The sequence below is a fragment of the Nesoenas mayeri genome, assembly GCF_963082525.1.
Source record: "Nesoenas mayeri genome assembly, chromosome: 1".
NCBI lineage: Eukaryota > Metazoa > Chordata > Aves > Columbiformes > Columbidae > Nesoenas > Nesoenas mayeri.
Window position 1 is genome coordinate 122,492,101 of NC_137541.1, and position 27,296 is coordinate 122,519,396.

General features: G+C 43.7%; 1 protein-coding gene across 2 annotated transcripts in view; it reads left to right on the top strand.

Moving 5' to 3' along the window:
* RUNX1 (RUNX family transcription factor 1) overlaps positions 1–26,139 on the top strand; it is a gene marked incomplete at its 3' end in the record, with an annotated part of 172,432 nt that extends 146,293 nt beyond the window's left edge. For both annotated transcript variants that reach the window (XM_080358854.1, XM_080358855.1), the window contains 2 exons: positions 21,920–22,081; positions 25,646–26,139. In XM_080358854.1, coding sequence (XP_080214980.1) covers positions 21,920–22,081; positions 25,646–26,139 — 656 coding nt within the window. The remainder of the gene's footprint in view (positions 1–21,919; positions 22,082–25,645) is intronic.
* Positions 26,140–27,296: the final 1,157 nt, after the last annotated feature.

The window sequence follows — 27,296 nt, forward strand, 5'->3', positions numbered from 1 at the left end:
GGTTGCATTCGAAGAGATGAGCACACAAGCATGTGAACTGGATTAGCACAAACAAAAGAATTCATCTTTCACTCGTTCTAACACAAGTCCACCCTGCGGAGAAATCCCTTCTCTTTCATGCCCCCTACTAATGCCTATATATATAAAACACCTGTTTAAGGGTGTTTGAATCCATTCTGTAGCTCTGCAGGCACAGGTGCTCCTGTTTTTGTCCAGAGTTACTATAGTTGTGTTGATCAAACTGGGGCATGTCTTGGGAATTTTTCTCTAAAGCATAAACCAAAAGAGAGCAGCAGAAATGTGACTCTTGACACTTGCAAAAGCACAAAATTATTTCATATAGCATTTCTGGCCAAGCAATATGTCTCATTTTGTGGTGAAACTAACACCCTCCGTATCTGTATTTTGGAGAATGTCTGTGAGGTTATGGTATATACAGAATATATTGTATAGACTAGAAAATATCACTATAGTGAAGATGCACGCAAGATGTGTGTAATATAACTAAACAACCAGCAGCTTCATACTGTCCATGTTTTCTTGGCTCCAGCTTTCAACATAATTTTTTACTCATTCATTAAAATGGGCTCCTTACAGCAAGAGGCATGTCTTCCACTTGATTTGTAAAGTTTGCAACATTATTTCAGTCCCCTCTGAAAAAATGAAATTTTGTTACCGTGACAAGTTACCTCTGCCAAGACATTGGTTATCTGCAGGGCTGGTTGTGCTGTGATATATGAGAGGGGTGGTGATACCCAGTGGTAGCCCAAGAAGGAGAGCAGTCCTGAGGAATTCCCTCCATCTGGCCTTAGGTACCTTCTCTCTTCCCTCCTTCCCTGACAGGAGCAGGCCACCAGTTTTGCCATTTTGAGACACCATAGGTGGGATCCTATATTAACAGCATTATAGGAAGTTATAGAAAATTCTCCTCTGAGGTCTAGATGAAATAATGATTATCCAGTGTTCAAGTATTCAAGTGGCAGCAGGTGCAAAGGGGGGCTGTTAGTATGACAAGAGGAATAAAGACCTTACTTTAAAGAAGTGGTTAGCGGAGCCAGATTTGTTCAGCGTACCAAAACAGAGCTGAGGGGGAAGATAATTACAGTCAATAAACACATCAGGGAGGGAGGAGAACCATTTGTACCAAAGGATAGTGTTGGCTGAAGAACAAGTGGTTATTCTCTACACTGACCGTCAATGAATTTAGGCTGGAAATTAGAAGATGGTTCCTAGGTATCAGAGCAGCCCTGGCAGCCTTCCAGGGGGCTATTAGAGACAGAAAGATGTAACTGAAGATGGCTATTGCTATGTTATGTAAGTGCAGAACACAAGATGTGACTGGGCTGCAGGGCTCAGGAGGTCCTCTCTGGGCCCATACGTTCTTCCACTCAATCAATCCTCTGCACCTGTGGTTTCACAGATGCAAAACGAGAGACATTTTGTTCTCTGGGACAGGCAGAAAAGTAGCTCAGGGATCTTCTCAGCTCTTCTCTCTGTTGGATTTTAGTGATGAGATCAAACCTCTGCCTGCAAACTCCCAGTGCACTCCTCACTCCTAGTTGGACTACCAGGTGTTCAGCAGTTCTCTGAGCAAATCCTATCTGCCATGAAGGCTCAGTCAGCTCTCCAGCACTGGAGACCTCGTGCTTCAGCTGCTAGGGGGAAGGCCTTTCCCATTTGGGGGTGGCAGGAATTCATCCTGCTGCCCCTTCCATGCACCTTGAGGATTAATCCCCTTCAGACGCGGATTTATGCCTCCTCTGTCTGTTCCCACTCAGGGCAGAGTGAGGTGAGGAACCAAGTTCCACAACACCTGCCCGCCTTGCACCCAGCTCCAGGGCATGAGCCATACTCAAGAGCCTCCCCTGCTTCCTCACATTCAGCTCTAAAAAAAAAAAATAAAAATAAATGCTTGAAATTGTTTAGCTTTTTCATCAACTTAAGGCACTAATGGAAAGAGTTATGTAATGGTATTTAATCCAGAAGATTTCTAAGTGTCGATATATTTAAAAGATACCAATCTTCATATTTCAATTGCCTGGCACTTCCTGAGATTAAAAAAGCAGTAGATAAGGCAACAAATATGTTCTCAGTCCCCAAACAACATCTCCACTTACACAAATTTTCCTTCTGTGTTTGTTTGTTTTCTTTGTTTTGTTTTTTTCCCTTTTGTCCTCCACATGGAGCATCCTAAAGGATGACTTTAACCAGAGAAAAAGAAATCTTGGTTTTCAAGCAGAAACTGAGGAGTTCAGAGATCAGTGTTTTGTTCTAAGTTTTGTCAAAGCCATTCTGCTTATCTTTTGGCAAGCTACTTAGAGCTTGACTTTTTACAAAGTAATTAGGAAAACTCAGCACACTAGAAAAACTTTTTAGCAAGATTTTTGACAGCGGCCAAACACCTAAGCCCCATGGAAATCAGTGGCAGCTACAGAGATGCCTTTAGAAATCTCTCTAGCTGTCAGCTGAATCTTTAGGCACATATAAAATTTGGCAGCTCGTGCCCAGCCACAGCTTTATTTTTCATTAGTCTGTCCATGTCTTTTACCACATGAGAACAACACTGAGCTGATAGATACTGCTAAGAGAAACAGAGCTTGCAGGTAGGGACAAGTATCCCGGTTTCAGTTTTTAACATGCACAGTGATCCTCTCTGGTTTGTTTTGTTTTCTCATCTTTGACTCAGTATGCCAAAGTCCCTTCTCCATTATGTCATTGCAAAAATGAAGCTGCTCTCTGACCCAATGCAAGAATCTTGCGCCTGCATTGACGCCACCAGCCTAGTGCTCGTGCTATCAGCAGTCACCATGATCACCAGAGAAAAGACTGAATTACTCGGGCTCAGTTCTTGCTCCTTTAGCTCTCTCCTGGTACGGAAGTACTGGAGTCACCTCTCCAAGACGGGGCCTCCACCTGCTCTTCTCCTCATTTCTGGGGCAACTGAGAAGGCTCAGCATCTTTCAGGATGACAACTTTAATGCACTGTACCTTAGGGGACATTTCTGTCTGCTGTTGAGATTACTTGGGTCACTGGGCTCTGTTACTTTTCCATGGAAACACCTTATTCTGGCTCACTGCTTCTCTTGCCTGGTGCTAAATTTCACCTGTGGCACCAGCATGCTGGAGATGTCTAAAGTAAATATCCCTGCCTGCCCCAGACGCAGGTGCTCTCACCATCCTGAACTTCGGATGGCAACATGTTGCCATGTGTTTGATTAGCATTTCAGCATCTGAGACAGCTACTCCTTGGTTTTGGGGTTATTCCTCACTGGCCCTTGAAGCATATGCTTGGCCTTTGAATGGCCCAATTGTGAGGAAGATTAAAAGCCCTGATTGCAAAACTCTGGTAAATAAAATCTCTCTCAGTTCTTTACTGACAAACCCAGTTTCTTTCCATAGCATTCTCCTGTTTAATCCCCTCTTGGCAGAACATTACATATTTTGATATCAGAGCTCAAATTACCTTCCATGGTAAATAAAACAAACAAAAAATAAATAGGAGCTCCTTACCCTAAAAACAAACACCCACTGAAAACAGCTTATTATTCGGCTGATGCTGCCCATGTGCCACTTTGATTTTGTAATTGAATGTATTATTTTCCCTCAAGAAAAGAATATTCTTTTCCCTCAAGAATAGACTGAGCCTCTCCAAACTTGAAATTCTGGGGGTTTAGAGCAGAGTGACCACAGACACCCTTACTATTTGCCATGTAGAAAACAAAAAAGAGAAAATGAGGACACTAGCTCAAAAGTTAGTGTTCAAATGCTTGTTTCTGAAGTATAAACCCACCTCAGTATACAGAGCCTGGATTAGTGCAGACAGATAGATTTGGATGGAATGAAATCAACTCCTGTAGCTCTGCGGGAGGCTGCAGCGGCCACTCGTGCTCACAGCAGCCAAGGGGCTTTGCATTCAGAAGGACAGGCATAGTCTCCGCTTTCTTCACCGGGGGGATTTATCCATGGGGGGAGGTCTCCTTTAGAAGCATCAAGTGCAGGCATGCCCTCGCCTCTTCTGCTGCCATGCTTTTAACAAGATGTTTCGTCAAGCAGATCTTCTCTGACGATCCCATGTGGTTAGAGAGTTCACAGGACTCCTTTTACCTGACTGAGTACATAGTACACCCTTAGTAAACTTGTTTATAAGTTTTCCCTGTGTATCCAGGATATTATGACCCCTATAAAGGGGGATTGTTCACATGCAAAGAACAATAGGCTTGGATGTGCTCGATAAAACAATGAATTATGTGGGGAAGCGCACATTAGATAGTCAAATAGACTTTTGTCTCCATCTGACCATTTTCATGCTATTTATACATCTCTTCACTTAGAAGCATTGAAAAAAAAAACCCATAGGAAATAGATCCATTAAAAGTTTGTGGGTTTGCTGTCAGGGTCAGCTTTGTTTCCAGCAGCAAATGCTTAGGTCTGTTTCTGAAGTTTACTTGGTTTGTCTGTGTTATGCAAGATACTCAGTTCAAGATCAGTGAACACCAAATCCTTCCAGGATTTGGTGTTCACATCCAAGCACTTTCAAGGAGCCTGGATTTCTGCAAAAAGAGATGCTCTGAATGTCTTTGATTAGATACTCAAAAAAGGAACTAGATCACTAGGCATGCTTTAGAATATAAGCCATTGTAGCTTGCATCCTCTGCATTCTTAAATAATTATGATTATCAGAGCTTTTTGATATGATTTGGCTATATAGGTTCCTTTAGCTTCTTGCAGATGAAATTCAGGTGATGATTGCCAACAAAAAACAATCAAACAAAAAATCCTTTGCATAACAAAAAGTTACAAATTCACTGCTTTATTAATGAATAGGTTTCCAGTATTCAGAAAATTTGTTGTAAACTGCTACATTCTTTGCACTGTAGGAAAGACAATGTTTTGTGAGAAGTGATTATTTGTCTAACAATGATTTACAGTTAGCTGAGCAAGTGTACCTTTTATGATGATATCAGTTATCATTGCACAAGGTTACTAAAGTATATTTAATTTTAAAAATCCCAAGGTCTCAATGATGATCCTCATTCTACAGTAAAGCACATGAATAATTGCTCTAAAGAACAGTCTCTCCAATATCCTGGAGACTTATGTATACATGGGCAATTTTACATACAAAACCATTCGCAAATTCAAACTCAGTATGGGGGAAAGTATCCACCAGAAAACAGTAATGCTCTACGTTATAAAAGTGGACACTTGTGTTAACTTGAAAAGGAACCACACAAAAGGGAGGGAGACTTCTCAAGTGAGTGTAAACCAAGATTTGCCAACGAATGCTCACCTTGATACAAACAGATCTCTGCTGTATGGTCATTTATACCCCACCTCTGCAAATAGGTTTTTTTTAAAACCTCTCTGTCAGCTGCCTTCAGCTTTTAAGCACATACCTGGGTGTTTGTGCCAAGCTCTTGTGCTCATGGCACTCCCCAGCCTCCACCCTCACAAGCGGCCAGCAGATACACCCTGCCAGTGGATGGAGCAGGGTACCAGCTTGGGACCTGCAGGAGTCAACTCTGGCCTGGGGAAGCCTCCTTCCAGTCCCACTTTTTGCTTGGCAAGAGACTGTGAGCACTGCCCATCTATGTTATAAAATGCAAGAGTGCCTTGTGCTCTCCAAGGACAGAGGAGCTGCAGGAAGGAGAAGGGCTTGCAGCTGGGGTCAAAGGCAGCTAAAACCAAGCTGCTGGAACACAGAGAAACCAGATGGAGATGGGTCTGACAAATGCCTTGGGCATGGTGTAGCAGCATGTCTGTGGGTCACCCATGGGTGACCAAGCCTGGGGTGGTGGGGTGCCACACAGGATCTCTCCTTGCGTGAACTGGAGCCGAGGGAAGGAGCAGGAGGCCACCACCACTGACTGTTCTTGCTCTCTCTGGGGTGACTAATGCAGGCAGACAAAGTGCAGGGACTAGGTTGAAGCAGGTGAGAGACACAAAGGCAGAGAGGAGTGTGAAAACAGGTTTTCCTGGAAAAGTGAAGGAAATACATCCATGGAAAAAAAAAAAAAAAGAAAGAAAGAAAGAAAGAAAGAAAGAAAGAAAAACAGCTGTGCTAGTTCTTGTGCTTGTTTCATCACGTTCAGAGGCTCCTAAACTCTCATGGAAGGGAATGGTTTTGTTTCATGAGGGTGGTGCATACTGAGTGTGTGTCCATGTGATTTTTGTATTTGTACATTAAACATTTCCCCAAGATGTAATTCCTTCCCTCCTGCACTTGGAATAAAGTGACTTTACAAGAAGGACGGCCTCCAAACAGCAAGCAAAGGAGGGCTGTTGGGGCAAGATAGGGCAAATGTAAATGTGTCTGAGCTAGCTGCTCCACCCAGCCTCTCATCTTTATATGAAAAAAAAAAACCAACAAACTTTCCAATAACTGAAACAGGCAAGGTCTGATTTGCACAGACGGTCTGCAGGCATCTGCCCAAGAAGCTGACGGTTGGCTGGTACATCCTCATCTGATTTATGTTGTGTGTGTGTTAAGCCTTAAATTGTTGAGTCTCTGGCTGACTGCAGTGGTATTACTGGATGGTTGGTGTATGTTTTCAGCTCACAGAGCTGGCTCTGATACTGGGGTTGTTGGCGCTGAATCAATTCCAATCTCACACCTGTCTGAGACAATGAAGGCCTTGTTGCACACATCTCCACCAAAGTCTGTAATACAACTTATTTTTCACATTTGAAGAAGAAGGAGAAAAAAAATAAAAGGGAGGCCTGAGGAAGTGCTGTCTCCTCACAAGACACGTTCCCCATGCTTGGAGGCAGCATGCCCCTCTTTTCTTTAGGGGAAAATATATTTACAAAACAAAGCCAGCAGAGTGCTTAGGGAAAGTATAGCTTAATTCTGGCAGCTAAATATGACTAAGGCTTGGTCTCCAGACTTAGTCTGTACAACCATGCCTGATGGATTAAGTGTGGGAGATAGGCACGTTTTTAGTCTCACTCTTACTGGAAAGTTTACCTCCAGCTGAGTTAGAACTCTTAATAGCGTCTTATCATCGTGCCTAGCACCTATGCCTTTTACCTAGCATTTTGGGGCCATTTCTTGAGATCTCAGAGGTTGTGAAAGGTGCTTGTCTCAGATGCCAGCATGGCTGAGATCTTCTGCTTCCTGGCACCAGAGCAACTCCGCCTGGATGGAGAATCAGCCTGACTCCAGACACCGTTCACCCCAAGTTAAGGGCAGGAGGCTGATCTTGGTCTTGTCTTGGTCGTCCACCTTTGCCTTTGTGATCTCCCTTCCTCCACTCATCCTCCTGCAGTTCAATTACAGGGATGTCTTAAATGTTCATCCTCTAAAAACTGTGATGTTTTAGAGCCTTTTCCTGCCCTTTCTGTTCTGCCCCTCTTCCTGCTGAGAGTGGGTGGCAGAAGGAGGTGGGGGCTGCAGACATGGGGGTTTTTTCCATTTACTATGTTAATGGCAATTTTTCACCAACTCAGACAGGAAGTATGTGACTGAGCATTTCCTTGGAGTGGGAGTTCACTCCCTACTGCTGAAAAATCCTTAAAATGCAGACTGGACTTCCAGATTCTCCCCACATACCTGTTGGCCACGTATAGGCAAAAACTACCTGAGCCTCTTGCGTTGGCAGTTGCAGTACTGTTGGTCACTGGATCCACCCATTCAGGTGAAAGATCAGTTGTACAGTTAAATGGTTTTGCCACATCCTTTTTGTATGCTTTCTAGCCTGATGTCCTCCATTTTTGCCAGCACCATCACTGATTGCATCACCAGGGCTCTGCACACGGGAGCGGGTAGATGGAGGTCCAGGTGGGAGGAGCGGCATGAAATGCAACACAGCATTGTGTTCTTGTTCCTCCTCATCTTGACTCTCACTGCATTCTCCATTCTTTGCCCCAAAACATCTTTCAAGGAGGAAAGCAGGAAGGAAAAAAGGAGAGTATAAGGCACTACAACCCTGCTCATATCCAGTGAGTTTTGAAAGGTGCAGAATTAGACTAAAAGACAGCTCTTCAGCCAGTGTAAGTTGGCCTTGCTCTACTAACTAGGCCAACTGAGGATCTGCCCTTGCGCCTTGTTGGGGTGATCTTCAGCGTAAAAATAAATGATTAACTATGTAATGAGTGAATATAAAGACAGATGGTAAAGTATACTTCTGTTGGTACTTGCATGCCTTTGTTTAAGAATACAGAAAAAGGCCCTGGGGTGATGAAATGCAGACAGGAGCGTGATGTTATCTTGCACCTATAAACTTTACTCTGAGTCCACTGGTGGCCACTATCCAGAACTGCTGAGTTCAGACACCCTGGCTTGTACTAAGTAGAAATGGTGCTTTCAGTCTTCAGTAAACAGCATTTTTGCTGCAGGGCTCAAATCCTTCAAACATTTGCCTGGGTAATTGTCTGGTTTTGCCTTCTAGTGTCTCATCATCAGCTTATCTGTAAGTTCAGACTGGCTAAATGAGCATGTGAAGATGGGGGAAGAGCTGCTGGAGGAGAGGGGAATAAACCATTTCATATTTAATTCACTGGCAGGAGAGACTGATGTGAGTGCAGCTCAGCAATCATTTTAGGATCACATTGGAGAAAAAATGAGTAATACAGCATATTAATTTAAACAGATTAAAGAGCTGAACAAATAAATAAAGGGGGTTTTTTTGTTTTGTTTCTGTGGCAGACCCGAAATATCAACAACTGCAAAACAACAACAGCATAGATATAATTTCTTTTTGAATTTAAATGAATTGTTTCAAAATGCTGCTAATTTTTAAAACTGTAAAACATGTAGACATTAGAAGTATTTCAATTAGGGCAATTTCTGAAGTTCTCTTTTCCCTGACCAAGCCAACAATCTGCAACATGCAATAACCTTGTTTTGTGCCATCACATTGTATTCTTACATTAAATGTAAATACCTTTGTTTAGTCTTACTCTTACTGAAGTAATTATTTGACATTTGCTTACATATTGCAATGATGCTTAGCTTTTTTAGTTTATTAAATGAGAAAAAGTTCTTTTTACTTGTAATGATGACTTGTGATCTTACTCTCCATGCCACAGTTGTCTAAAACTGCTCAGTTCAGCACATTTAGTGGAGCTTAGCTGTGTTTAGCTAAACTTCTAAAAAGTTTTTGGTGTGTCAGTGTTTCATGGGTTTGTAACTGCTAACAGAGAACAATAATTTTACATAATATTTCTGAGCAGACAGGCAAGTCACAGGGTATAATTCGAAAAGAGGTTCTGGCAAGCTAGACTTTTCAAGCCATTGAGAAGTATTTAGTGTACTAAAGGTTAATTTTTAAGATGCTTAATACAGAAAGTGAAACAAAACTGTTATTTGTATAAAACGTTACACATTTCTTATTCTGAAAAAGAAATCTTCCTCAGCCTGGTAACACAACAGCTGTTTGTTGGTTAATACTGGGAATTACTTTATTTCTTCCACACTGGGACATTTTGCAACATTTGACATGTGTTGACACTTCTTTTCTTTACTGGATTACAACTTCCCTTCAGCACTGTTATTCCTGACTCCACCCATTCTGGTAGCACCTACCTGCACACAAAAACAGAAGTTATGATCAGGACATAGATACACAAAATCTGGGGCCACAGTGCACATTTCTCAGCAATCTGGTTGTCCTGGGTTCCCTGCAGGAATTGCTCCAAGAGAAGGGGCACGGCGGCACACAGGAGTTGGGGCATCAGGATGAGAGGAAGTGGCCTCAAGTTGCACCAGGGAATGTTCAGATTGGATATTAGGAAAGATTTCTTCACAGAAAGGGTTGTCAGGCACTGGAACAGGCTGCCCAGGGAAGTGGTTGAGCCACCATCCCTGGAGGTGTTTAAGAGACGTGTAGATGATGCTCTTAGGGACAGGGTTCAGTACCAGATTTAGGTCATGTTTGAATTCTATGATCTTAAGGGTCTCTTCCAAACAAAATGATTCTATGGTTCTATGTTTCTATCAAGTGGCTCCCCCCTGGTCTCCTCCAGGCATCACTGTCCTGATGGGTGGCACAAGCACATCCTCCCTGTTCAGGGTACATCCCTTCCCAGCCATCCTGATGGGGACTGTGTGTCCAGGGCCTTGCTGTCTGAGCCCTGCACATTCAAAGCCTCATGCCTACTTATTCAGGGGTCTCATTTTTGGCACCTTGCTTTGGAAGGACTGCCAAGGGTCTTCAGCCCTGCAACAGCTTTTGTGCATGTTGATTTGCTGAGCTTCTGCTTGGCATCTTCAATAGCACTAAAGAGAGAAGCACTTTTAACTTCAAAGCTTGTGCTGCCTGTATGTTTTGCCCTTCAGATTTAGATCTAGCCTGCTCTGAAATCAATCAGCCTAGCATTTAAATATGGCCAGCAGAGCAAAGGCTGAACAAGGAGATCAGTCTTTACCTTCCTTTTTAATCCTTCTTCCTCTAACTGTACTCCTCTAGACTCTCTGATCTGGGGGGAGCCAGGGGAGATGTCCTGCTGCCACCCATCTGTGCCATAGGTTTGGTGGAATGGGTGATGCCTGCAGCATGGCAGGATGCAGCATTCCTCAGCTACACAGCAAGTGCCAAGGGATTTTGTAAAGGAAGCAAGGCATTTCTTAAACGGTATTTTTAATGTACTTCTGGACTGCATGCTCCTGACAAGCCAGTGAGTTGGGGCTTTCAGCACATACTTCTGGGCTTGACTCATTTTCCATTTCGGTTTCTCAGATCTCCTCAAAACCAACTTGACAGTTTAGAGGAGCAGATCATTTAGTAGAGTTTTCAACAAGTCCATTTTGGTTTAGTACTATAATGAGCAACAGTTTCTTAGTGACCTACTTAAAAAAAAAAAAAATCTGTGCATCATTCTAAGTCAAACTGACTTTACTAATATATGTTCACATGAAGAAGACCTTACTTCACTTTGTAAATCAAAGCTGCACTCTGGAGAGATATTTCATACCACTGGGCTCAGTATCATTTTTCTCAAGGTGACCTCAGTTGTTAAAGTATGAAGGTTGCATTTGATATGTCACTTACTCTAAGTCAATAAAATGAACCAATGTGTCTTTAGATCATCAGAGATCTGCTTATTACCAAAAGTTGTTTTAATCCTGATTCGTGTTGGAATTTAAAAGAATCTGAGCAGGTTTCCTTTGCCATCCTGAATAAGGGTTTGGAGGGTGATACTCCACTGTGTGTGCATAGTGCCCCTAGATGAATTCTACTTTATTAGCTTATAAGCTTTCTTCTGAGCACTTGTGATGAGATCATGAAAGTGTAAATGGCTGTTATCTTCAAAGACCTCTTTTATACTGACAAAACTCCACCTCACCAACTCGTATTAATAATCTATTGCAATCCTAATTAGTTCACATCAAGGTCAGTGTTTTGTGGTGGATAAAATGACTGTAAGCTCCAGAGAGGAAGTTCTTTTCTTCCAGTACTTTCATGTTGAAAAAGAGGAGGGAACACTGAAAGTGTAGAAGAAGAGATTGATTAGGACTTTTTGTTTATCTGTAGGCTAAAGAACTTTAATAGGGAGTAATTAGTTCACATCATCAGGAGCAACCTTTAAGATACCTGAGGCCACACTGTAGTCATTCCTTTATCACTGTGTCTCCCAGCAGACTGCAGAGACTTTCTCATTCAACTCTGCTCTTTTTTTTTTCTTTTTTATTCTTTTTTTTTCTTTTTTTTTTTTTTTATGGCATTAGCTTTCCAGTGGGAATAACCCATCCAAGGAACTTTCAACCTCATATTTAACTGTCTCGAAATGCAGACACAAAGCTAGGAAATGTTTCACTGTGACATGAGCTCATGACTGCCTTTTTGAAAACCCTAAGGCAGAGTCCAGCTGAGGAAATGGCTTTGAGGCCAGGCACCAGGGTACCAGCAATCCTCCCACAGGACCAGGGTCAGGTTCAGCCCACAGGCATGGAGGTTATTGCCCTAGATAGGAAAGTGCAGGTAATCCTATGTCTGCAAATAGTGACTCAATGTGACTCCCAGGTCCTGGCCCAGGAGACATATTGCCACTTCCTTTCATCTTGCTCCACCCCATGAAAGAGAAATTTTGGAGGTGTAACCAGACTGGGATTCATTTCACCTAACTTTAGACATCCATGTTTTGTGTGTCTCCATCTGACACAGTCATCTAGTATCTTTGTGATCGGAGAGAGAAACAGCTGTTCATCGGTGTGATTCACCCTCCTGGCTTGACTTAGATGTCTGCCTTAGGATGAAATGACTTGCACCCCGCAAGTGTCTGTTTTACCCTGTTGGCAATAGTCTAGAATCTAGTAGCTCAGAGGTAGACACCTACATAGTAGATCTCTCAGGTGGGATGAATCCTCCCTCAAGAGCCAGGACACCAGGAGACAACATTACACTTTGTACACAATTAGAACCCAACTTATGCGTCTGCGTTTCCACGGCTTGATATACCTGCCCAAGGCAGGGTGAAAGCAGCTGCTCTCAACAGCAGCAAGGTTATGAGATGGCATAATTGACCTGCTTCTCAGTGAGCATTGTAGCCCACCTGAGCCCTATGCTTCGGGTAGACTGCTTTCAAGATATGAACTAAGACAAAGTGGATACATCTCCCCCAAGCTGTTTTTACAGGTGAACTTTCACTGCCAGGGTGACATCAGGTAATTCGCACGTGCTCTGACTCAGCCAAGCACTGAGCTCTGTGCCCCGAGAGCTCTGCGGAACCAGAGCCTCACTTTCTGCATGTACCAGTTCTCTGTCTGCCAATATGATAATTGCAATAATATATTTCTTCAAGGGGCAGTGTGAGGGTCAAGGAATTAAATAGCTGGGAGGTGTTCACATACCTAGAGTGGTTCAGGGAAAGGTGAAGAGGAGAGCAGTAGCTGGGACCTGGAGCTGCAGAAGGGAGAAGCTGGGGAAGGGCAGGTGAGACATGAACAGATACGTTCTGTTGTCAGGCAAGGTTTGTCATACAGACTGTGGCACCAGTTCAGGGGAAGCCACCACAGTCCCCATGTGACTTCCCTCCAGACTCAGAGAGATGTGATTTCTAGGTGTGGATTTACCAAGGTGGATAAGGGAGCAGTAACTCCCCCAACAGGTTCCACCCCTGAGTCCCTGTGCAGGTCACCACAGATCATATGTTCTCCAAGCAGCAGTGCGACTACCTGCTCTCTCCCTAGTGCCTCTGAAGCTAAAGGAAACTGCAGTGCCATGCAGCAAAAGAGACAAGTGTATATGCATGTACACATGTGTGTGTGAATGTACACACATGTACATGCCTATACCGGCATTCTTCTGCCTGAGCCACAGGGCTCACTGCATCATGTCACCTCCCAGGCTGGCCACAATGGGATGAAGGGTAAAGCCTGCCCATCGCCGACATCTGTGTGGTATCTGTCCCTGATTTCCTCCCTGTTTCAGTTTGTGCTTTAGCACTACTCTTAGAGATAGGGGAGAACACTGCAGCGGCATCAAGTCTGGCAGCATGTCTCCTCCAGTGGAGCCAAAAGAGTGGAAGGTCAAGGTTGAATTCTTTTACTTCATTCCCTGTTGATGCAGGGAGGAAGAGAAGAGGAGGACGGGAGGTGGAATGGAGTCTCCCTCCTGAACAAATAACTGCAGCTCTCCAGGGTGAGTCATACCTCCGAAGACAAAGAACAATGCATCCTTAATTTGCAAAACTCAGCTTTCCAACTTCTGCATGTCACTGGCACCCAGAGACTTTTCAGTTTGCCCATAATGCCATAATGTTCTTCAAAGCAGCAGTGACGCCAGTGCAGGAGGAGTGTGCTTACTCAGGAGGAGAGATGGTTTATATTTCATTTGAGCAGCTTATGTACTAACCTGCTGGGGCAGCACATATGTTGATTGTGAAATCAGAGTTTTCACAGTTTGGTATTTGGAGTTGTCTGCACTTCCTGATTCTGGCACCAAGTTAGCAATGAGACCTGAGAGGTTTTTTAGGGGACCCCCACCCCGCAGCCAGTTGCCATTGCTAAAATACTACTTGTTTCTTTACAGTACATTGTTCAAATATAGTTCTGCTAGACTAGGCAGCTCATTCAGGCTGCTTTAAACTTGAAGGAATACACACTTCTCCTCCTGCTATCCCCAGAATATGTATGGCTAGAACAGGTGCTTTCACCTGCTGCCTTTGGTACTATCTCCAGGTATCTTACTGTCATTGGAGCACTGACTTGCTTGATATGGGCATGAAGAGAGTGAAGGATATCCAAACAACCCATTAGGATGCATTCATTTGTTTTTCTCCCTTCTCTACCATCTGTTTCTAATGAAAAATATAGCAAAAAATCTTTATACAAGACTTCCAGTCTTTCAGTACACTCAGCACTGGGGGACTGATATCCTCAAAGGCACCGACAGGTTTGCACAATTTTTCTCCTCAAGATCTTTACTAGTGCAGCACTGAACAGAAATGAGCTGACGCAGAAGATGAGTTTGGCATAGATGATGCACAGAAACTGAATGCCAAGTACCGAACAAACAGTAGAGATGGTGCCCTGTACCCCAGCATCTAATCACACCACTCTTTGTCTGTGGTTTTCCATGGTCTTCTTTACCATATGTAGCATATAGTACAGAGGACTGGTATCCTCCTGTATGACCATGCAGCACCTAGAGTGCTTTGGGAAATTCTACATCAACACTAAGCACCATAGCCAGAACAAACAGCCTCAGCAACTGTGGGTTTTTTTAAACATTTCTGCTTGAGGCTGATATTTTTCTCCTTTATTCTTCAGAGTGTGGTGCCTCAGTGTGGAGAAACTCCCTCATTTCCCTATCCCACAGGAGGTTTCTTAGGAAGGCTCAAATACCTTCTCTAGCCTTTGCAATATTCCACAAAACCACAGTAATAATGAAATAAAATGAAAGCAAACATTGAGGCAGGAGGTCGCTGCCGAAGATCTCTTCCAGAGAATAGCTGGGGATTTGGGTGGCTCTTCCACCCCACCCCCAACTTAAAAATTTCCAGATGTGACATACCTGTCACTGTCATTCTCAACCAGAGTAAGTCCTGTCACCTGTTAGCAATCTACAAGGGGCTTTTCAAGGCCACAGAGAAGAGTGAATGTTCATCCTCTATACATTTCCAGTAGAAATTAGAAGGCTTTGAAAAACTTTCCCTGGGGGCAAATCAGAGCTGGAACCCACCTTTGTGAAACCTGCAGGTCTCCCAGCTGTTGTGCTGGGAGGTGCCCCTGTGGTGCGACAGTGGTTTCCACAGCCTGGCACATGGAAGGAAACCACCCTGCGGGGTGAAGTAGCTTCTGGTGGAATTTTACAGTTTACTCTGTAATTTTCCAGCTCCTCATGTTCCAATGCTGAGAGGTGTGAGAATACCAGCCTTATGCGGCTGCTGCCACTGCTGCTGCCCCTGCCACTGATGAACTTGTTCTTTGGAAAGTCCCCCTTATTTAAGCTACTGACTAATTCTTTCAGCTGCTGGGAGATGACACACCTTTTCAGGGTGCTGCATTAGGCTGAGGATTTGCTGGGTCCCGAGTGAGGGAGTCATTTCAGATGCCTTGCTTTAGAGAGAGACCAGGTCAGACTCACACAGGACTATATCACCGTCCCTTGATCTTCTCACAGCCTCACCTGAAGCTGCTGGGGCTAGGGAGGAATGAGAAAAAGCAAGTGGGAAAAGAGGCAGAGACAGGCACATAAGAGATTTTAGCAAAGCAAGGGGAAGGAGGAAAGACTGAATTGAAGTTTCTAGGCAGGCAGCGTCTTTCTCCCGAGCACCAAACTACGCAGCGTATTTCTGTGCTCATAGTCCGTTTCCTCTATTAAGCAAGACACCTCTCTGAATGAACAAGTCTAATCAAGACCATTCCTGCCTGACACTCAAAGGAAGGGAAAGTCACACTATAAAAACTGTTTCCTTTTGGAAAGATTAGCAAGTCAGGCTGGGGAGCGGAGACAGAGGGGGAGGAGAGGGGGAGTGGACAGACAGATCCCAGACTCAGAAAAGCCTTTCAAAGCAGTTAAGGATCCGACTCCCTCCTCGTCTGCCTCTGAGTTTGACACCAGTAAACTAATCCCAGCTTTCATTCACTCTGTGCCTTCTGCCAGTTGCTGCGTTTAAAGTGCTTGCCAGTACAGTAAAGGAATTGCAAAGCTCGACGCTATGTGACTTTCAGGGTTTGTTGCGTATGACTGACAGAAATTTTTGCAACTTGAGAAAAAAGTCTGCCAACAGCAGCTATTTCGCAATTCATCTTCATCTCGCTATGCCAAGGATAAGGGGGGATTTTCACTGACAGTAAATAGTGGCTAACTAGCTGCTCAGTACTCAGGGTTGACTCCTTTGTGTCCCCTGACCCTGGCTTGGGAAAAATCACTTGCAGAAGGCAGTCTGTCCAGGTAAGTGTACTTTCAAGCAGGCAGGTGTCATTTCTGAGGTGGAAGGGGGAGGGAGGCGAGCGGACGGGCAGGCAGTCCATGTGCAAGTGCAGCCGGGCAGGAAGGGGAAGGTGTAAAGTCGGGCAGCCTGGCTGAGTCAAAGGCATACCTGCTCCCTCCCGGGCCTCTGCCGGCCCCGCCATCATCCCGCCTCACACCACGGCGTCCTGACTCACATCCTGCTGCTCCTTTCTGAAGCTTCCAGGAACATGCTGTATCATACCGACATTTGGCCATGCAGTGCCTCTTGGCTGGGAGCAGGCAGCAATGTCTGACCCACGGTGACACATGGAGAACCGGCTCTCTCTGTGCTCCAAGGGCATAAAACAGATTCAGAGGAGTGTGGGATCCAGTGCAAGCCACGAGCATCCACATAAGCATCTTTCCTTTCAGCTCGTATGAGCAGTGGGACCTATTATCTGATTTAGTGTGAAGCTTAAAGCTTTTAATATGGCTAAAAAGAATTATTTCCTGATCAGAATATAAAATCTTGTAGGGGCTTCCTTTTACATAGCCTGGTATGGATTATTGTATTCATTATAGAGAAATGATGAGGTGATAGACATTTTTGCCATTACCTCAAGTGACATCCTGAGCTGGTACTGTGAATCACTGCAGCCTCACTGAAACTTGCTGATTTATACCTTCTGAATGCCTGACAGCATCACAACATTTTCTTTTGGAGGAAAAGGTGGTTGTTGGTTTACATTTTAAAGCGCATGCCCCCTCTGAAAAAGAATCACATAGAAATAGCAACCTGGGACTTCATGTTTATTATGTCCCAGTGATCTCTGTGTCTTGTATGTTGAGGATCAGTTTTGCAGACAAAAAGATGTTCTGTGCAAGTTCAGAGGATATGTTGTGGTTTTGACTGAGGTCCTGACCCATTTACCCTGTACTCTGAGCACAAACAGAGTTCTCTTTTTGTACTTGACTATCAGTAACAACTTTGGAAGCCAAAATATGCCCAGTGTGACACTGGGACAACTCCATTGCCTGGCAGGTGTTTGTTTGCCCTGACCTAAAGATAACACTTGCTGAGCAGAACCTGCATTGGGTCAGGGTATATACATCTCTCCTGTGCATCTCTTGGGTACTCACTGGACCCAGAGCCGCTTCTAAGAGAGATGCTACCTCTGTGCAGTCACCCTGCAGAGCAGAGCCGCGCTCAGACAGCACCGTCAGCGTCCCGGGTGGGAACGACTCAAAGGCGTTAACAAAGGTCGTACGAAGGGCTGTGGCGGCGCCGCGAAAATTCCTGCTCAAGCTGGTTATTTCATTCGGTGTCTGGAAAGCAGGCTGCCCGCTGCGCTCCCGGCCCGGCGCTGGGGGCCCGGCAGCCGCCCGCCGCCTTCGGGGCGCTCCGGGGCGCGGAGCCGCCACCTCTGCTGCTGCTGCCTTCTGCAAGGGCTCGGCTTCTGCAAGCGCTAGGCTTCTGCAAAGGCTCGGCTTCTGCAGGCGCTAGGCTTCTGCAAAGGCTCGGCTTCTGCAAAGGCTCGGCTTCTGCAAAGGCTTGCCTTCTGCAAGCGCTCGCCTTCTGCAAGGGCTCCGCTGCCACCTACTGACACACGGCTGCCCTCGGCATCTCTCGGCGACCGACCGCCATCCGCCTCCTTCGAGTTAGGCTTTTTCATTTTCCACGGCGAAAATGGCTGGGAAAATGCTAAGTATTGGGACCGGAGGGAGCATCATGAAAGGGGGAGAACGACTTTTCCCCGCCCTCCCACCCCCCCGAGTCTCTAACCAAAGCTTGTTTCATTAAACTATTAAGGATTATGCAACATTTGTACAGCTTAATTACAACTTTTTAAAACAAGCCGAACACAACGTTTTCGTGGTAATAAAACATGATGAGGCATGAAAGATGGTTCAATACTTTCTGCTTAATAGCTTGTTAGGCATGAGGCTAGAGGCCGAGAGCTCGTGACTACACAGCAAGGTGTGAATTATTGCACCATAATTCTCGCCCTGGAGTGTTTTATTGCAATTAATAACTGTTTTCATGTTTTAAATGCATTTTCTCACACCATAAAGAGCAGAAATGGAAAGTACTTGCTAATGGGAGAAATACCAAGAGGACTGGGCACAGATCAACAACTTGGGCAACTTCCTTGGTTTCTTGCTATTTTGATCTGCTTTAAAATTATTTTGGAATCCTGTTTGACTTTAAAACTGTGTGGGTCCAAAGCCCTGTTATTTCCCTTTGTTGAAGTAGCTCTCCCTGCAAATCTCGTCACAGATATTGTGAGTTGGAAAGCAACTTCCATTTATATGCAGCATATTTTCACTAAATTAACTTCAGCCACACAAAAGCCATTCAGTTCCCCATGCAAAGCTATTGAGTTTTGAGATGAGCACCTCTTTGTTTTGAAAGCAGAAAAGAGATGGACTCGGAAAAGTTCGTTGTCTTTTAGTGTAGCCTAGTCCTGCAGCAAATTTGAATCAATTCCAGTTTAATTTCAGGTAACCTGCGAGCTGAAGAAAAGCAGATATCAAAAATAAAATGCTATTTGAGGCCCCTGATCCAGATCCTACTAAGCTGCTGGAAATGCAAACCTTGCCTTTACTGGGAGCTGAGTGTGCCTCTTGATACTGAAATGGTGCCATAAAAATGCTGTTACAGTGGTACTCTTCCTGTTACTGAACAACTGTGAAGGTGGTGCCTGGGGTTAGTCAGCAGAACCTGCTTTAGTATGTGTATATAATATAATGTGCCATATTAACATCACTGAATAGATTGCATCTTGTTAACCAGTCTGATGTCAAAAAGCCAACCTTTAAGAGCAAATACAGGGACTGGGAATACAGGTACCAAGATGGGAAATTGATTGGTAGATTGAACTTTCACTTAAGAAAGACTTAATGGGATGAGGACTTTAATAAATGGGGGTCTCTCGGGCTGTCTATCACTATTTCAAGTACCCCAGAGGTCAGTAATAACAGCAAATGGATGAGGCAGGTCAGATACCTTGATAATCTCTTTCAGGATGTTGCTAGACACATACTTAGTCCATTATCCGATTTCTAGTTGGGGTAGCACACAGCTAATTCTAGTAGCACTAAAGAAAGAGACCAGATTTCAATTTAGTCTTGTCAGTGTTCAGTAAATCCGTGACAAGGTCTTTCTTCTGCTGCTGCTGAGGTGGCTGCTGCACCTCTTCCTGCAGCTTTTTACCCTTGTCTGCATGTTTATTGCACTTGAGGCTGTTTTACGGACCAGATTCCTATGTGTGCTGGGCAAGGTACCAGACAAAACCATGTCACTTGTCCTGAAGAGCCAGCAATGTACAAAACAGGAGAAATCTGGCTGAGAGAGCTGCCCCACCAGACAAGACAGTTTAGGAAGAGAAGGCAGACAGTATGTTCTCTCCTTTCAGCCTGAAAAACAAGGACGAGTGGCACCACCCCCTTCACACATACCCCGACCGCTCTGGAGAAAGACTTTTCCCTTCTTCACTGCAGTGCTAGTTGCTAAGGCCAGAGCACCTGAAAGCAGGTGATAAAATATTTCCAACCAAAAGGGTTCAGTGGCTTCTGCGGTGACAGGGTTGAACAGAGCCCTGCAGAGAAAGGTGACAGAGGGCAAGGGGTGTCACCTGGGGTGCCAGCCTTGGTGGAGCGCGAGGGCTCCCTGGGGAGGAGGATGAACTGAGGGAGCTTCAGTCCCCGGGCTGGGATCCCTCCGGCACATGTATCATGATTCTAATGCTCAGCAACATTGCTGAACTGAAGTTAATGGAATTACGTGCTGGAATAAAGGAGTAACATTTTAATTAACCCTGTTTCAGAATTGAAACACACGGTGTGGTATGATTACAACGCTTACTCCGTAAATGCTTTGTGCTATTTATCTTAATGCTACCCCTGGAGACTGAATTCCCTCATCTATCTCCCTGTCATCTTTAATAAACACTGACCATACATTAACAACGAGATGATGTTGTAATTCAGAATAAGGCAGGGTCCGTGTCTATGTCTTTTTGTTTGTTTCTACTAAAGTATATTTAACCCAACTGGATGTTGCTTTTAAAACAGCATGAGACAACTGAATTTATTTTTAAGGAAGTCTGCCTGAAAAAAATTAAATATTAATAGTATCTGAATCTGAATATGTTACTTAGCAGAAAAATCTTTACAAGACTTCAGTTTCTCCTGCAAACGACTTCACTAGTTGTTTGGGGGTTTTTTTTAAGGCTTAGAGTTTTATATAAATCTTTCCTTCTAAACAGATGAAACAAACAAAATGTAAAACTCATCTCCATAAAGCACAACAAAATAATAATTTCCAGATGGGTTTTCTGATGGAAGATCAAAGTCTTTCATCTCAGACTTGGGAAATTTCCCTTCCATGCGGATATCAGTTTTATCTGAATGTTGTTCATCCAACATTTGCTTCTTTCAAAAGGATAATTAGCTAGATGAAGCTTCAGGAGAATGCTCTTAGTGCTGGAGAAAATATGAAAGATTTTACTAAAAAATAATTTAAAAAAAAATAAAACCAAACTGGGTAGCCAAGGGGCAGGAATATTTCTCACTTTGAAATATACAAAAACTAGATATTTCTATACACTGAAAAATGTGAGTTTCATATACAAAGATGAAATAAACAGAAAAGAGTTGTTCCTACATTGGTACAACTGATTTGGACAAACTCCCTGCCTTGCACCTCTCATTTCAAATCCAGCCAAAGTAGTTGTGTGGCTAGAAAACAACAGGTTTTTCTGTAAATGCTTTATGCATCGTTGCCTTTTGAGATTTTGCTTCCAAGAAGCTTCAGTTTCTATTGAAAGCCTGTACTCGTAGGGTGTCTGCATTTTCAGCTTGGCAGTTCCACAGATTTTGTGTAAGGCTTTCTGTTTCTGAAGTTCAACCACTGCTGGTACATGTAGCATCACTCTGAATTGTATCTCCGCATTTTATACATAGTGTATACAAAATAGATATACAGAATACCTGCTCATTTCATTAAGCCTGGGATTTTCAAGAGATTGAAGAAGTCAAATTCCCTTATCCCATTCATCCACTGGAGAGTCTGACTTCTTAAGGACACTAATTTCACTCTCCATCTCTGCTTCTCTCTCACACACACATTTTCATCTTGCTTTTTCTCTCTCTACTTGCACAGTTGCACAGAAACACTCATGGTTTGGTATCTTTGTCTCCTTGGTGCCAGGCATGACATGTCTTTTTGGCTAAAAGGACTACAAACCCACATCCAGAAATACCAATGCATCTCAACAATGAATAGACTTTCACCTTGGAAAGCTTAATCTGCTTTTCCTTGACCATTTTTCCCTGCTCACCATCAATGTGAAATATCAAAAAGCTTCCCAAGAAATAATCAACTGATCAAAACACACAGAGGCACAAATAATATTTCAGAAAGCAACTCACCTGAAGGTCTCTTGACAAAGGGGATTATGGAACTGAAATGTAATTATCTGGGCATTTAAGTTTCTATTTCCACTATGTGGTTTCGTTCACATATTTGATTGCAAAGTTTTATCATTCAAAACAGCCTATAGGTCTCTTTTTCATTGCAGACACAAGGCAAGTCCAGCCTTCTCCACCATGGTCCTACGACCAGTCCTACCAGTACCTGGGCTCCATCGCCACCCCCTCTGTGCACCCTGCCACCCCAATATCACCTGGCAGGGCTAGCGGCATGACATCCCTCACCGCAGAGCTTTCAAGCCGGCTGTCAAGTAAGTACCTAAAAGTTAGTGTCCCCCTCACCAAAGCCTCGAGGCCAATACCTGAGGCAAACGGGTTGTAATGTCCTGCGGTGCTGCTGCAGCTTCCCTCCAGTTGCAGTGAGGCCTATTGCGGGCCCTCAACAGCAAAGCCTTCTCCAACACTTTGCTGGGATTTGTGCAAAGAGTAAAGAAATATGGTTTGGGGCCCAACATATCATTGTCAGGAAAAAAGAAAAAAAAGAAAAAAAAAAAAGAGGAGAAAGCAGCACTTTGAAGATGTATGGAACTATAAAAATAGTTTGGAGTGCTGAAGAGCTATTGTATCTGCCAAGAAATGAATGCCACAGATTATTTCAGTTCTGGTTCCTTCCCCTGCTCTAAATTCAGACCAGAGCACAGCAGGTTATGGGTGGACACACTGATTGCAGGATGGTGGGGTTTGACATTTTAAATGTTGCACTGGGTTGTCTTGTTACATCTTCATCAAATTGTACTGCAGAGCTTTACAAGCCAACATAAAAATATAGTATGGATGTGAAAGCTGCCCCCCTGGCTTCCACCATATTCCACTGACCATCTGCTGACTCTAACATGATGAAACAATATGTGTGTGTGTGTTCAATGGCAGGAATTTTCTTAAAATGAATGAGAGCCATATAATTCAAATTTGCATATGGCTTTTTCAAAAATATCTTCTTTGTCCGCACATATTGCTCTCATTTGAATACTCAGGGCTTCTTCTAAGCTCAAAAAGAATCACTTGAATGTGCTCCAGCCTGTCCTGTTGCTGTCATATAGAGCCTGCTTTGAAAGCGTCACAGGGATGATGCGCACCAAAAGTAAACTATTGTTTAGGTCTGGTTGCTAATTACATCTTAGAGACAGCTGAAAATACAGGAAAATTTATAGAAAAAAAAAAAAAGTTTTTGTTTTACAGTATCTATCTATCTATCTATCTATCTATCTAATTTTTCATTGACACAATCTTTTTAATAAATGAAAATACCTCTTTTTGCTTTCTCCTCTGTGTTTCCATCCCTTTGCACTCTTTTCCACTGGAAAAATGCAGAAATTAAGGAAATGGAGAGGATAAAAAAAGATCTTAATATCAACAAGGAAATTTCAAGTAAAACAAATGACGTCATCAAGTTTTTAACTTAGAAAAGTCAGGGTTTTTTTGACAGAATTGTTTGAAATCAGTATTTACCAGCTATTTTGATTTTCAAACTGTATACATGGGTACTTGTAGGTGTGGGTACATGAGTCAGATTGAATGGAGATGTTAACCACATTTTATCTTATCCATGTGGAGACTGCGGTTGCCCTCAAATGAGTGAATGCAGTCAGTATTGAAATGCAATATTTTTTTGCATTGCCGTAGTGCCCACATGTCCTCATTGTGTACCAGGGCCCTTATCGTGCTGTGCGTGGTGTGAGCACCCAAGGCTTCCACGGTGGCTGCCCCCAGGAGCGCACAGTCCAACAGAAGACAGCCATATTTGAGTGGAGTAACCTCACGTTGTGTTTCTTTTGTGGCACATGGTGAGCATGGATGTAGAGCACCAGCACTAGGGCTTGTCTGTGCTTTTTGTGTCTGTGGTCAAAGTGATTTACCTTGGGGCAGGCGTAGTTCCTCCATGACCTGTGAAGGAAGCCAGAAAAGCTTCACTCACATGCCATCATTCTTTCTTTTCTGTCTTAATTCTCTTCATGGAGGCTCATCTCTATACATCTTAAGTGTTTTTCATAATGCTTCCAAAATGATACTCTTATATTAAAGGTGATTCAGTATTCCCAGAAAAATCTTTAACAATATTTTCTCCCAATCCCATTAGTGTCACATGCACTGTCTGTCAAAGAAATTTCTCCTTGTCAGAACAAAGAGCAAATGTGACAGGTGTTTTTTAGGCCCTAGCACCTACAGACACAGTGAGTCAAAAGAAAAAGTGACAATATGGGACATACTTGAAACATCTTGACATTAAGGTTCATTATTCTGCTTTTTGCCAAACTGAGCAGAAGAAACCCTCATCTGATAAGTGATGTGTCCAGGCAGTTTCAAGAAGTCTAATTTCTTTTTCAGCAATGAGGTGTGGAAGAACCATTTAAAATCTGGCAAGTTGTCAGATGCTACCTTTAACCTTAGCTATTCTGCAACTCCTGCCATTCCATACCATTGTGTATATTAATCCACGTTAAATCTAAAGGTGCTGGGGTCTAGGGGAAGGAAGTGTGTTCAAGGGTCCCATTAATCTTCCAGAAAAAAAATGGGAGGCAAACTCAAAAAGGAAGCATACAGCATGCGTCAGAGCTTTTCTAAGAAATGTGTAGAAATTCATCGAAGTGTGCTGGCTGTGTCATTGACGAGCTTTCAGAACTTGGCGCTGGAGTGTGTCTGCTCCAGCTTTAAATCCAGTCAGAGCCAAGAGCTTTGTTTTCTCTCTGCTTCTTCTCATGAGTATTTCCTTCAGCGCATGGCTCCTCTTCTGCAGACTCCACGCCTTGTCTGACAGAAGAAGCTGTCTTCTGGAAAGATTTTTTCTTAATTATTATTGTTATTTTAATCATGCATAGCTGCCAACTCCAGGGACTGACACCTTCCATTAATCTGAGTCATGATGAAGATCCTTCCTAAAGAGGCCATTATCTGTTCTGCTTGTTTCATCCTTGCAGACCAGGGAAGGAGACAGTGGGACCAGGCACACTACCACTGGTGACAGACAAAGCAGAGCAGAATTTGACTGTCCTATAAAACATTTCACTTAGCAGGATGAGAAAGGCTTCTAGCATATATGAAAGGAAGAAAAAAGGCTAACCCCCAAATATATCATTCTGCTTTAAAAAGGTAGTACTATTGTTGTCCTTTTTTACATACTCACTAGAGCCAAGATTTTCAAAAGCTAGTAACAATTATGTAGATGTTATATGAGGACCCAGATAGAAAGACCTTAAGTGAACCTGATTTATCTTGACTTTGGCAGTGCTCAGAGTCAATGAGGAACTGTGCTCCCCAGTGCTGACAGCTGGGCTGAGCCTGTGTGCGTAAATCCTGCCTGTGCATGTTCCTGCACCTGAAGGACAATCTCTGCTCCACGGAGCTTCGCATTTGAGTTGGCAAATAAAACTAGGTGCAAGGAGAGACTATGCAGAACATGGACAATTTATATTTAGGCACCGTCAGTGTCCCTGGTGAGTTGTGAGGCTGGGCAAGGAGCTTGAGATTTGTGTCCCTCTTCTCCACCCACCCACGCACCTGGATGTGGGCACTCTGGAAGTGCAAATGATTGTGCGTGCTTTAAGGTCTCATAAGAACAAATACATACACATGCAGAACAGGGCAAGAGCTTGGCACTCTTCTTTAATTGCTGCTTTACTGAAATTAGTCCAAAACACCCAGATCCACAAGCACGACAATGACTGCATTGGAGAGCAGGTGATGAACAGCTCTGTTCTGGCAGTATCAGCACCACTTTGGTTAACCAAGCAGAGTTTGGGTGTTGGTTATCACCTCGAACAGGTGAACCTCCATTCTGCCAGCTCAATAGTTCTCTGTCTCCCTTCCCCACCACCCAGGTGCTTCTGACTTGACTGCGTTCAGTGACCCCCGAGTGGGAATCGACCGCTCCTTCTCTGCACTCCCTTCCATCTCCGACCCTCGGATGCACTACCCGGGAGCGTTCACCTACACGCCGACACCTGTCAGTTCAGGGATAGGAATCGGTATGTCTGCCATGTCCACAGCCACGAGATACCACACTTACCTCCCACCTCCCTACCCCGGCTCATCGCAGGCCCAGGGCAGCCCGTTCCAGACCAGTTCGCCCTCCTACCACCTCTACTATGGAACCTCCGCCGGCTCCTATCAGTTCTCCATGATTTCGGGGGGAGACCGGTCCCCTCCGCGCATCCATCCCCCCTGCACCAACGCCTCCACGGGATCAACACTCCTCAACCCCAACCTCCCCAACCAAAGCGATGTGGTTGAGGCAGAAGGGAGCCACAGCAACTCCCCAACTAACATGGCGACCACAGCAAGGCTAGAGGAAGCGGTGTGGCGACCATACTGAGCGAATTTTAAGTAGTCATGGGTCAGGACTAGCGTGCTTTCCATTTCCCGGTGCCCATAGGTACCCCATAAATACCCGTCTTTCTTATGGGCCCTTCCATGTTCATACATCACTTTCAGAAGCCAACCCTCCACAAGTCAGCGTGGTGGCATGTATTAGCCAGCCCCTGGCCAAGCGACGTGGCTCCAGCAAAGCATGCCTCACCGGGGGCTGAGCTTGCTTCTGGAAAGGAGGACACCTGAGATGGTGGTCCAGAGGTAGGGAGGGTGGGTAGGAAGGTACCCAGTCTGCTTCCAGGCCTGTGGCTTTCTAATGTGCCTGGGCCTGAAGGTCTCCACAGCCCTAAAGAGTTTCGGTTCATTTCTATTTTTAAGACATAAAACCTAAATAAAAAAAAATAAAAAATCTTAGTGAGTTTACTGCATCTTCTGGACATATTAACTGTAAGGAAGTATAGGAAGATTCCCAGAGGGAAACTGTGAACGCTCCTGTTTTAGCAATGCTGTGAATGAGAGGTTTTATATGTTGGAGTTCATTCTTTCTTTTTTTTTAAAAAAAACACATGTTGTGTATTCCAAAGAATATGGAAATTTTTATTGGTGGGGTTTTTTCGTTTTGTTTTGGGTTTATTTGGGTTTTTTTTTTTTAGGATGCAGCTCATCCTGCTTTGCATCTGATTTGTTTTGTTTCTCTTGGCACCTTATAAATTGCAAAAAAACCCACATTTTGCTTTTATTTTTTTTTGTTTTAAACATGCTTACTTCTTTCTTGCTTTGTCAACTGAAAGAATCAGCCCCTTTTTCAATTAATTAATTTAACTTCTTCCTATCGGACTTCTTTTTTTTTTTAATACAACGACTACAGCCTTGGGTCATTTTCAACTACTGTATTACTTTGATGAGTTCATTGATATTTATGCTTGATATTTAGACTTTTCTTATTTGTTGATACTATTTTTATTTAAATATGCCTATATTAAAAGAGATCAGCAATTGCCTTTTTTGGTAGCAGCCAACATCAAATTTATCACATTTAAAAAGGCTGAAATAACGATGGGTAAAGTGACCTCCTAAATACTTAGAATTATTGTTTACAATTATCTCACTCTCATTTTACTCAGCTAACTGAGCTCAGATCCTCAAAGGCATTTAGGTGTC